This window comes from Rattus norvegicus, chromosome 9 (genome assembly GCF_021556685.1).
Source record: "Rattus norvegicus strain SHRSP/BbbUtx chromosome 9, alternate assembly SHRSP_T2T, whole genome shotgun sequence".
Classification (NCBI taxonomy): domain Eukaryota; kingdom Metazoa; phylum Chordata; class Mammalia; order Rodentia; family Muridae; genus Rattus; species Rattus norvegicus.
The window spans coordinates 31,919,682-31,932,453 of NC_141542.1; the positions used below are offsets into that span (position 1 = coordinate 31,919,682).

At 44.6% G+C, this 12,772-nt stretch overlaps 1 protein-coding gene across 2 annotated transcripts in view; it reads right to left on the reverse strand.

The window, feature by feature from the left end:
- Positions 1-2,218: 2,218 nt before the first annotated feature.
- Positions 2,219-12,772, reverse strand: part of Clic5 (CLIC family member 5) — a 145,384-nt gene continuing 134,830 nt past the window's right edge. Inside the window, exon 6 of one of the 2 annotated variants that reach the window (XM_087567910.1) lies at positions 2,219-7,471. In XM_087567910.1, the coding sequence (XP_087424036.1) occupies positions 7,304-7,471 (168 nt within the window). In that variant the 3' untranslated portion in view covers positions 2,219-7,303. 2 annotated transcript variants of the gene reach the window in all.

A 12,772-nucleotide genomic window follows, 5' to 3' on the forward strand; every position in this document is an offset into this window, starting at 1 on the left:
AGAGACATAGAAGTCAGCATTTTTTGTATGAGCTGCTTTTGTTTCCAAGATCACTTCTTGGAGACTCTCTGCAATGGGACTCAAACCTCTTCAATACTCTGCACAGCCATTTCACATTGTAGAGGCTACTTAACCTACTGCTGGGACCAAATACCTGGCAAGAAACAAATTAAGAGAGGAGGGGTTTGTTTTGGCTTTCAGTTTAAGAAAGGATTTAGTCCATCATTGTGGGGAAGCCATGGCATCCGTGAGCCTAAGACTGTTGGTAACACTGCATCTGCTATCAGGAAGCAGAGAGGATGTGAACCTGGTCTCCGAGCCTCGATGCCTGACCACAGTGAGCTGCTTCTCCTACTGAGGATCCAACTTCTAAAAGTTCCACAACCATCCAAATCATATGCGCCAATGGTATGTATTCCAAAATCAAACCACAGCATTCTCTTATGCTTCCTAGTTTCTTCATGATTTAGCTAAGGAAAGATGATTCTTGACCCAGTATCTACTCTCTATTTACAGCTCTGCATTCAAGCAATGAAATATGGGTTGTCAGTTGTCTAGTAACTATTAAGGTGGCCACTATAGGATACTTTGGGTCATGGAAAGGGGAGGGGAAAACACCAAACGATCGAAACACTCTGGAATAATCCGGGATGAGTTACAGTATAGGAAGTCAAGAGTTTGGACTGGGTTTGGGGTTCAAGGTCTTCTGACCTTTTTTATGTTTCCTACTGAGTGTTTCACATTGCTTTGTCTCTGCACCAGGGCTGGTTGCCTCATAGCCCCTTTATGGAAACAGCACATCTGGGACACACACAGACACACAGAGAGGAGAGAGAGAGAGAGAGAGAGAGAGAGAGAGAGAGAGAGAGCGCATACCCTGGAGTATTGATTTAAATAATTATTTTCTTAAAGTATATTTTTTCTAGAACTTCTTGGGCAGAGCTTCCCTCCCACTTTCCCCAACTCTGAAGCCAATGGGCAGGTCAGGTACAGGTTATTGCCAATTTCCTGGCCACTGAGAATGAGATTATTTTCAATAGACTCGCATGATGTAAAGCAGGAATAGGAGGGGAGACTATTGCCTGGCCCAATTAGAGCTCTGCCAAAACATAATGGGAGTGGTCACATAGCCATGAGTAGCACACAATGGGAGTGGTCACATAGCCATCAGTAGCACACAATGGGCATGGTCACATTGCCATAAGTAGCACACAATGGGAGTGGTCACATAGCCATCAGTAGCACCTGATGCCCCTGCCCTGAGCCCCAGACTGCCCTTCCTCAGTAGTTCTTCAGTAACTTCTAAGATTCTCTCAGGCTGTTCTTACTGCACAGAGACTCTACAAGATGGCCAGCACTGTAGTTCACAGGTGGCCTCATCGGAGATTGTGTTGGCTTCTGAACCCTGGGAACTTCTGAGTCAGTGACGGGATGCTAAGATGCTTAGGGCTAGGGATGGGGCTCATGAGAGACAGGAGAGGGTTTGGGGCACAAGGATATTGATAGCTGATAAACTCATGTGAGTCTATTGAAAAATAATCTCATTCTCAGTGGCCAGGAAATTGGCAATAACCTGTACCTGACCTGCCCATTGGCTTCAGAGTTGGGGAAAGTGGGAGGGAAGCTCTGCCCAAGAAGTTCTAGAAAAAATATACTTTAAGAAAATAATTATTTAAATGAGAAATGAACAAATTTCTAGTCTACCTCTGAGCATGACAATGCAGAGAGAAAAATGGGAAGTGTGGCTGGCAGGGTATAATGGTTTACTTTACCCATGCATCCTCAAAGGGCTTATACCCTTCCTAATTAAACAAACAAACAAACAAACAAACAAACAAACTGTAGTTGGGACAGATACATCACAAGTCTTTTGACTTCCTGCTTCTCTCTTCCTATTCCCTTCCCCCTCTTTCCTTTTTCCTTCTCCCTTCCTCTTTTCCTTTTTTTGTTCCACCCTTTTTCCTCTCTCCCTCCCTCCCTCCATCCCTCCCTCTTTCTTTCTTTTTATTTTTTTTTCTTTCTATAACTCGATCACATCTTGCACAGCTCTACCACAGAACCACACTCCAGTCCTAGCTTTATATTTGGTTTTTGTTTTGATTTTTAAAAATGGCCCTATTTCATGTGAAATTAAATAACCTTTCTCCGAAAGCGAGAGATTTGTATATCATCATCTAAAACAGCACGACACCTCCCCCCAAAGAAGCCCAGTGACCTCTTTTGTAATATTTGAAAATAAACCAACTTTATTTGAATCAGTCAAAATACCAATCAAGACCAGGAAACGCATTTACAGCTGGCTCGAGGATATGAAGAAAGCATTCAGCTTGGTGTGTATTCAAAGGCATGGTGCATTTAGTAAGGCTTGGAAGCAAGGTCTGTTCTCACCACAGTTAAAGGTCTCAAGAAATGAGAGTTACCATCATTTGGAGTGTCTCTATATACAGTGAATTAGAGCTGCTAATCAGTTAACTCCTTGGCTTATAACATGGAAAAACTAGGTGACTGTGGGGGAGGGGATTCAAATATCAGCTGAATATTTTACTTGTTTTTATTTGTTTTGGGGAAAGGTCTCACGTAGCTCAGACTGGACTCCAGTCTGCTATGCGGCTGACCTTGATCTTCCTGCCGTCAGTTTCCTTGTGCTCAGATTACCAGTGGTTGCTACCAGGCCTGGTTTACGTAGTGCTGGAGATCTGACCCAGGCCTTCATACACGCTAAGCAAACACTCTACAACCAAGCTAGATCCTAGCCTTATATCTCCTATAAATATATTCATAGTCTGTGTTGGAATATCTCTAGCTATATACAAAAACACCATGTCTTCAAAACTGTTCTTGCCAAACACCAGATCAATTTTGTGGAAAGTTCGGTTTAAGTTAAACCTTATTTTAGGACTATGGTTTGTTTATTTTTGCTGGTGCATGTGGTGATAGTGGAGAATACATCCATCTATTTCCAGAAACAACATTAAATAAGATTGTGCAGTTTGATTTATACTCATTCATAATAATGAGATGAAAGTATCTTGAAACTAGGCTGGGATTGGAACATTGGTAAAGGAGAAAGAATACACTTATAACTCAGGGACAAGCTATTAGTTTAAATAATAAAGAGCAATGGATACAAAGTCACTGGCCTGTCTGTACAAGGGCCCCAAGGCCAGTGACAAGATCACAAACGTTCTCCCAACAGTAGTCTGGTGCCTCAGAGGCACACTTCTTTCCTACATGCTTTCTAAAGGTTCTTTGTAATGCTATATATAGATATAATGTATATGAATATGGATGATATAAACACGTAGCTCTCAAACTATAATCTTTGAGAATGACTGAACTTAGTTTCAGCCACGAGTTAGTGTTTCATGTTTCCAAGCAAGGCCGCGTTAGTATTCTGCCTCCTCTTATAGCTGAGTAGACTCCTGAACCATGGAGGAATGGAGAGAAACCCCAGAAGTACCTCCTGACCAGACACCTACTGCTTCTAGAAGGGTTTGATTGTAGGTGCAAACTCTTTTAGTGATGGTGAGCTTTTATTAGATGGAAACACAGCTTCAGCTTTGGCTTCCCTCATAATACAATTTACCTGGTCTGGCAGGTCCCCAAGGGACTCTGAAACCATCAACATATGTCTGTATCAAGCATGTTTCATTCCATGATGGACCTAAAATGCTTGCGACTGTCTCTCTGCAGAATGTCCACCCCTCTAGACACAGGCAATGTAGTCACTATTGTTGCCTCACCTCACAAGAACCAGAAGGTACCAGAACGTTCTTCCTCAGACTTCATTTTTGGAATAGCTTGTTTTAGAGGAGGGGGAGGGGGAGGGGGAGAAGAAGAAGAAGAAGAGGAGGAGGAGGAGGAGGAGGAAGAGGAGGAGGAGGAGGAGGAGGAGGAAGAAGAGGAAGAGAAGAAGAAGAAGAGGAGGAGGAGGAGGAGGAGGAGGAGGGGAGGAGGAGGAGGAGGAAGAGGAGGAGGAAGAAGAGGAAGAGAAGAAGAGGAAGAGAAGAAGAAGAAGAAGAAGAGGAGGAGGAGGAGGAGGAGGGGAGGAGGAGGAGGAGGAGGAAGAGGAGGAGGAGGAGGAAGAGGAGGAGGAGGAGAAGAGGAGGAGGAGGAGGAGGAGGAGGAGGAAGATGATGATCCTGTCCCTTCCCACCAATGCCAGAGGGGAACAATGGGGACATTGCCACCTTCCAGGAAGTTGGAACTAGTTCGGGATTGATTGGTTAAATAAACTGACTGACCAGGTCCTATTGTGCAACTGATTCTTCTGGTTCCAGTAGGCTGCCTAGACCCCTCGTTTAAAAGGTGAGATAGACACGTGACTATGATCCTGAATGTATCACGAACTTTTCTTATTTTTAGGAGAATATGAAATTATATTCTGAAACAAGCAAAGCATTAACTTTCTATCTTATTTTGAATAGTTACTAACATCTTAATGAATGTCTTCTCTCTGGATCAATCGAAGAACTGGGCATTTTTTAAATAGGTAGGTACACTCAGCTCAAGAATTCTGAGTTGGAACCTTTCTGTCTGTTTTGCCTTGCACTTATATTTTACACATACAAGATCATCATGTGACAATCCAAGGCGAGAGGGGAATGCAAAATAGCTCTGTGGAGATAGCTCCCTTTTCTCTGCCATCCAAATGCTTCCTGGGGGGCTGGCATTTATCAGAAAAGCTTTTATCCAGAATTTCTGCAGGTAGAGTCTACACTGCAAAGCGGGACTTGGAACTCACCACAGTGTGGCTGCAGATGATAAAACAGGCACATGTCAAGGTTAAGACCAAGGTCCAGAGAAGCTGGAGCCTCCAGAGAAAAATCTCCTTGGAGAGGGTGGTGTGGGTAATCATCATTACCTTTATTGCTATTTTTTATATACCATGATAATTATGTCCTAAGACATTGGTCAGTCTCATTTTGATTATCCGGTAACATTAGAGTTACTTCTGCATTAAACTACTTAGGAAAGCCTCCCTTCTACAGTCTTGCCTCTCTTTAAAGGGGTTCTGATTGATCCTATAATGTCCAACATTGCCTAAATATTGTGATTTATGTGAAACTAACTCAACCATAGGAGGACCGTCTAGAAACAATATTTACTCGGCTTGGAAAGTTTGTTTTTAAAGACTTGCCAATCGCCGGGCTCAGAACATCACATGAGGAGAATTCTTTCCCTCCCTCTAAAGCCCCTCTGTATGTACGCTAGTCTTCATATCTTTACCATCAGCCCACCTGTGGAAAATAGGGGTGTGAACTGCCTGGGATCACCCTGCCTGCTTGTAAATTCTAGGAAGGATCTCTGAGAACAGCGTGGGTTTCTTTTCATTAAACAGCCTTCCGGATAGTTCCGGAAGTTCTACTTCCCCAGGAGGCCTATTGAGAGCTCTTCCCTAAAGAAAAGAGGGCTGTTCCCTCAGCAGTGCTACACTTTTAAACATCCCCAGGGGCATCTTATGGAGGGCCTGTGGAAAGGTTCCTGTAGCGATGGAAATGAATCAACTCATTTTTCCTCTTCAAAGCCCTTTTAGGTTTGTAAAATGTCCTAGCAGGCAGAGTCCTCTTCCCCAGTGGACTAGAGAGACCTCCTCTTTCCTCCCTCCTTGGATCAATGGACACTCTTTGCTTTGGAGATCCCTAGAGGCAGGTGGGCTCAGTGACTGCTAGGGTTAGACCATGTTGATATTTCTATGGAAAGGACCGGTGCTGCTCCACCCTCCAGAGCAGTAAGCCAAGTCCAGGGCCTTTCCGGCCCTCAGGAGCCTCGCCTCCACTGTCAGTGACACAGAAGCAGGATTGTTGGAGTTGAGGCCCTGGGGATGGATTTCTTCTAGGTACTCACTAGCTCACTGGTAGAGGAAGAGCTAATGATTGACTAATTGGTCATAGTTCCTAATCAGCCTAGGTTGCCATAATCAGGCCCTGTGAGCTTTGTAGGTGAAACTCAAGGAGAAGGACTAAGGAGAGACATGTTAGCTTACAAAACTTTTTAAAAAAAGATTTCTCTTTCTTAAAAATCTGATAGCTGAGTCTGATGGTGGGAAAATGGACCCAGGGCAGTAGATAGTTTCCAAATTCAAGTTGTGGCTTCCCAGTCAGAAAGACCCATGGACTTTCTTCCTAAGGTAGCCCTTAATAGACTTTCTCCTCCCTCAGAGGCTGGGGCTAAAGAAACTGGGAGTCTGATCATAGTCAGGTGGCAAGTGACGAGGAAGGGCCTGGAAGACATTTTTGGCTGATGTTAGAGTCTGCTCTACAGTTGGTAGGCGTGAGGTAACACCAGTCCAAGATTTAGATAACAAGAGAGAAGATGCTCTGAAAGTTTTCTAGGCTACGTCAAACTCATATGGAACTTTATCTCCTTCCATCACTCTCCACTTCCACCTCTTGCTCCAACCTGAAGCCATCCACTGAAGAACACACACACGTGCACGCGCGCGCGCGCGCACACACACACACACACACACACACACACACACACGTGATCCCCAGTGGATGACTACTCTTCAGTCAGTGACCCCTGTGGCTGCAGACCCTGGTAGGCCTTTTGGCATCAACATTGCTTCCCAGAAGTCCCTCCTTTTCTGGGTCACCAGTTTAGAGTTTATAGGTCAACTGCCTTTGTGGCAAAACAAAATGGAGACAGGAGGAAAACTTGGGTCAGTGCTGGCCAGGACACAATCATATTGCACCAGCCCCCAAACTGCAGGAAATTGGGGTGTATTGTGTATGTGGGGTGGGGTGGGTGTTTCAATCTGGCCCACTGACAGAAACAGTGAGCAGCTGGAACTGTTTTGCTACATATCCAGAGTCATACCTATCTGACTACCCCCAACCACTCTCTCCCCAATCAAAGCATAGATCTCTCCCTAACGATCATGTCATGGCATTTGTCCATCACCTTGCAGTTGCTGAGGAAGGAGGGGAAGGGGGAAGCTGGCATTTCGAGTTGTTAGAGCATCTGAGAAAGCATTATGACATTGGCAGAAAGGAACAGTGACAATCCCATGGGAGCTCCGCAAACTGACCCCTGACACACTGACCCTAGGTCAGACCAGCAGGTGGAAACATCTGCTACTGCGTCCTCGCTGCTTACTGGGCTTCTGCAGGTCAAGGCAGAAGGATGGCACTGATCTTAGAAGGTAGAAGGCTGGAGCTGAGTTCAGGGGTGCCAGTAGGATGTGGCCTAACTTTTTTGATGCCTCCCCAAGGCAATGGTGAAGAAGAGTCTGTAGAGCTGAAAGCCTTTGGGAGAAATGAAATTCTTCTGCAGCAGAAATCGGGTCAGACGGCCAAGCTCAGGATCGGCTGAGGCGCCTGGCGACATCTGCGTAGGCCAACTCGATCTCGCTGTCAGCTGCACAGGTGTTGGTGAACTCGTCCCGTGCATAGGCATTCTTGAGGTACCGCCACAAGCCTGTCATCTCAGCTGGGATGTCATAGTTTCTGTACTTCTTAGCCACAATCTAAGCAAAGACAACAAGAGAGAGGTAGTATGAAGGCAGGAAATAAATCATTAGGTGTTAGGGCCATGATTTCATGGGTTGATATGTGTATCAGGTACATGTGCGTGCAGCATGGCTGAGAGAAGCTGGCTAGAAAGACTAGCCATATCAGCAAGCTCTGAGTTTGATTGAGAGAGCCTGACTTAATGAATAAAGTGGAAGAGACATCGTGGAGGATTCCTTATCAACCTCAGGCTTCCCCATGCATGTACACATGTGTGTATATGATCACAGGTATGCAAACATGCATATGAGCACACTGCAAATGCATACATCTCATATGCAGAATACATGAAAATGCAAAGGGTAAGCTGTGAAGAAAATGCCCATTGATAAGGCAAACGGTTGTGACATGATTGGTGTACAGTATAACATAATTCAAGAAATATTTATGACAACCACAAACATACTATCCGTATAGTATCTATGTTCACAGAACCCAAGCTAACCTCAAACTTCCTATGTAGCTCAGGGTGACCTTGTAATTCCTAATCCCCTTGTTTCCATCTCCCAAGTACAATAATTACAGGTACATGATCCCTTGCTTGGCTCAAATTTCCTTCTTCTTTTTTCTTTTCTCTTTTCTCTTTTCTCTTTTTTCTTTTTTCTTTTTGGTCCCTATTCTGCTTTGCTTTAAGTAAGCATCCTTGTGTGTGTGTGTGTGTGTGTGTGTGTGTGTGTGTGTGTATGTGTGTGTGTGTAGGGAGGCACAGAAAAGTGAGTTAAGTATTAGTGTATATATACACACCACACACACACACACACACACACACGTGTGTGTTCATATTTCAGTTCTGGTGTGTGAGGAGGCCAATAGTTTTGTCTAATCTTTTCCTGAGTTGTCACCCTCATGGGCTATAGATCAGGACCTTTGCAGAAGTGAAGTTTGTGTCCATAGAAACAGCAGCATCACTGGTTAGAGCTCAGGCTCGGGGATCTCAGATAACTGGACTTGTCATCCTGACTCCATCTAATGGCTTTGACCAAGGACACGTTCCTGACATGTCTCTGATCACTTGAACGTGATCATAGGCATTGCCCTGCAGAATGGGTTGGTGGCTCCTGAGAAAATGCTTAGGGGAGAGGAGAGCTTGGCACACAGTAAACATTCAATGGCCATCATCTAATAGGGCTCATGCAGACCTGGCCTGTATGCATTCTCATGTATTTGCTTCTTTACTACATGGAGACTTATGGGATGGTTTTTTTTTTTTTTGAATGAAGTCTCTGTAGTCAGAACAACTTTCTGGACACATGACCTATGAGTTCTCCCAGAATCTTGCACACAAAAGGTCCTTGCTCTTGCTTTAATGCTGTGTCAATATCAGTAAATTCTTCATAAATTTTTTTAACAAAGGACCCCTTATTCACTGTTCACTGGGACCTGCCCATTCGTTAGTCTTGCTTGTAGCCCTCAGGGTCATACAGGGGTAGCAGAGAGCAGTATCTCTTCCAGGGTTCTGCTTCTAACTTCCTCTATTTTTTCTTGGGATGGCAGGGACCCCCAAACCACAGGATCCTGATATTCTCCTGCTCAGAGATCCCCAGCTCAGCCATGCAAGGATTTCTCCTCCCTTCCAATATGGGTGACATGGAGTCCACAGAGATTATGCCAAGAAGAAGACCATGACAGACTGCTGCACGAGAAGCTCGGGAGAATACACCTTCCCTCCAGTCTCTCACTTCAGTTTTGAACTTCCTGTATAACAACCAGACACTTTGTGTCCTGAGGCACAAGTTGATCCTTTTCTCCTTCTCCTTCTGCAGCTTGTGAGCAACAGTGGGACAGGGAGGGACCACAGCCTTTGCGTTTCTAGACCCTTCCCTAATCTTAACCATTACGTAGACTGTGGCAGCTGACACCGCTGAGGCATGAGCCTGGGTGCTACGCTAAACTACTTAGAACTGATTGCAAAGCTACCAAAATCTCTAAAGAATCCTGCAAGAATTATGTTCCTATTGTACAGATGAGAAAAGTGAGGCAGACATTCAATAACGATGTTCATGAAAAGGCAAACAGATGAATTATTTTCGGTATCTTCAGTTACCCCAACCTTGAAAAAGATGCATCTAGTTATATCTAATGAAACACTCCTCCCCACTCTCTTTCTTTCTCTCTCTCTGTGGCAGAAGATTAAACCCAAGGCATCATGCATGCTAGGCAAATTATCTCCTTAGGTCACATTCCCTGTCTGCCAAATCCTTTTGTTTTAGAGGTAGAAACTCTTTAGCAACGAGCAAACTCCAACCAAAAAAGGTTGAAATACTCATGGCCTGTTCAGTAATTCTTAACCTTTTAGAAGTTGAATAACTCTTTCACATAGGTTGCCTAAGGCCACTGGAAAATATAGATGTTTGCATTATGATTCATAACAGCAAAGTTTCAGTTATTAAGTAGCAGTGAAAATAATTTTAAGGTCAGGGTCACCACAACATAAGGAACTGCATTAAAGGGTCATAGCATTAGGAAGGTCAGGAGACACTGAGGGTTATAGGAACTGTCATGAAATGCCTACCCATTGAGCAATCAGGAACATTAGTTACAGCTCCTTCTCTCCCCTCACTCTCCTTCCCACACAGCCCTGTGCAAATGATGAAAAGTCACTGCAACTCAGAGCCCGAGCCCCAACTGCCAACTATTAACCTGTGACTTCTTACTGTCCACACTCATAGAATGACACCCTGGTGCTCCGACATCTGGAGAGACCCAAGGAACTGCCTCGGTTTCAAAGTTCCTCTGAATTTGTCCTGATTCTCTGTGACAATTCAGATAGAGGAGAATTAACTCCTAGAGTGCCTTAAAATGCCATCGTCTGTGTTGGAAAGGGAAACTGGCCCCATGCACACCTGCCCAGGGTTTGCTTGGGTGTTCGAGCTTATGCAAACTCAAAAAGTTACGATCTTAGAGGGGTTCTCTGTCCTTATACCCATTCTTCCCCTAATAGTCATTGAGGCACCCTCAAAATTGTTACATTACAATATGCCTCTTCCCTTTGAGAAAGGGCAGATGAACCTCAACTACTCTAGTCTCTGGTTTTATGGATGGCCCCATGTTCCTGTGTAGGAAGCAATTTGTGACCCCCTCTCTCCTCCATAGAATCTCTCCATTGCTAGTTAATGACTCAAAACCTACGCTCATCTCCACATCTGTCCCCAATTTCCTGTTTGTTTTGTAATGTTGGGGTTGTGAGCACCCTACTTGTGCCTTACCGGAAAGTCTGTCTGGTTCTGAAAAGTTACCCTGCAGTACACACCCCTTCCATTTAGTCTACAATTTATCTCTTTAGCAGCCACCAAACCATGTCTGTTCTTTTGCTCACACACCTACCCCTACACTGTGCCGGCCCAGAAAGAAGAGGACACAACAGAGACTCAGTTGCAAAGATTGACTCCCAACACAGCCAAATATTCATCTCACCTCAGACGCCCAGGCTTTGTCTCTTCTGAACCCACAACTGCAGGGCTCCATGTTAACAAATCTCCATAATTCAAGAATGATCCTTGGGAAAGTTGCTACCTTAGAACTTAGGAACCCCCAGGAACACCTGTTCATCCCAGTATTCAAGATTCAGAACTTCTTGATACCAGATTATCCTCTTCTGATAGTGAATGCCAAAGAAGCCACCAACAATGTTCTGTCCTGCCTGAGTGTGATGACCGGCTTGGGTCAACATAAACCACTAGTTGTCCTAAGATGCTCCCTCTGGTCACTGCAATAGGAGGGCCTTCTGGTTTGACCAGGGACCTTTGAGAAGGGATTATCTTGGCTCTGAACAAATCTAGGCATCTATGATGATCCGACCAAAGGAACTAGCTGGAATTAGCCAGGTGGGATAAAAATGGCGCACAGTAAACCTACTAAGAGATAGTGTGCAAAGCTCAACCTGATAGCCGAACTTGTGATCCAAATCCTCAAGAGACAGAGGCAGGAGGACCTCAGATTTGAGAACAATATTTACACCTTTTGTCACCTGATCGCAAAGAAGCGAGGGGTGGGGCTGATATTTTACATTGAGTGATGAAGTCATATTTTGTTAATGCTAGCATTTTAATGTGGGGTTTCCTTTTCTTGTTCGTTTGTTTGTTTATTAGGTTTTGTGGTGCTGGGTTCCAGCTTAGTGCTAAGTGAGAACTGTACTGGTTAGTTTTTGTCAACTTTATTAAGTAGAGCCATCTGGGAGAAGGAACTGTGTCAGGTTGCCCAGTGGATATGTCTATGGGGTCATTCTTTTGATTGTTAATTGATGTAAGAGAGCCCGGCCCACTGTGGGCAGTATCATTCCTAGGCAAGTGTGTATGGACTGTATAATAAAGGTAATGAGCAAGCCAAGGGGAGCAAGCCAGTAAAAAGTGTTCCTCTTTGGTCTCTGATTCAGTTCCTGCCTCTGGGTTCCTGCCCTGAGTTCCCTCCATGATGGGCTGTGATGTGAAAGATCCAGGTTGCTCTCAGACATTGTTTTTATCAGAGCAACAGCATAGCAAACTAGAGTATGTGTTCTGGGTTATCTTTATTAGCTTGAATACAGCAGACATGGGATTAAAGAATCTAAATCTGCATTTATATGTGGTTCTCTCTTCCAAGTTTCCTCACAGAGAAAATGCTCACTGTAGGGAGCCAGGAAAAGCCCATCCATAGACCAGAATCTCAGTGAGTGTGAACCACAGCATCCTAGAATGGGAATAGACATGAAGGAAGGCAGGCAGGATCGAGGGTGCACAGAGCTCTGACATTCAGAGGACCTTCCATGTTCATGCTCTGAATTTTATATTTCATATGAAAGCAGTTAGCTCCCACAACCCCAATTACATTTTGGCATCTGAGGCCAAACTGCCTTGGCTCCTCTTCACGCTCTCTCTGCACTGCAAAGGTTTGCCAGGTTGCCGGATCTGATAAGCTGGATCAGCAGAAATACAAGGAGACATGAGTCCAGGCCCAGCCTTTGTTCCTTCTTAGGCTGTCCTCTGATTCCCTGCATCCCAGAGCTAGAAACCTGCTGAACAGTCTCCAGGGACAGAGGGGTAACTTAGGGCTAGAAGGAGCTGAGACAGTCAGAGAATGAGGTAGAATATGTGAGTACCAGGTGTCTGCCTACTTTGATAAAGGATGCTTAAGAGAGTTGCCCATACGTGTTGGAGTAGAAAGGAGAGAAAGAAGGGAAAGAACGTGTGGGGGTGTGGGGAGATAATGATCCACACCTCTTCTTTGAGGCACAAGAAAAATGAAATCCTCAAAGATCAAATGGCTCATTCTAGTCTGTCCAG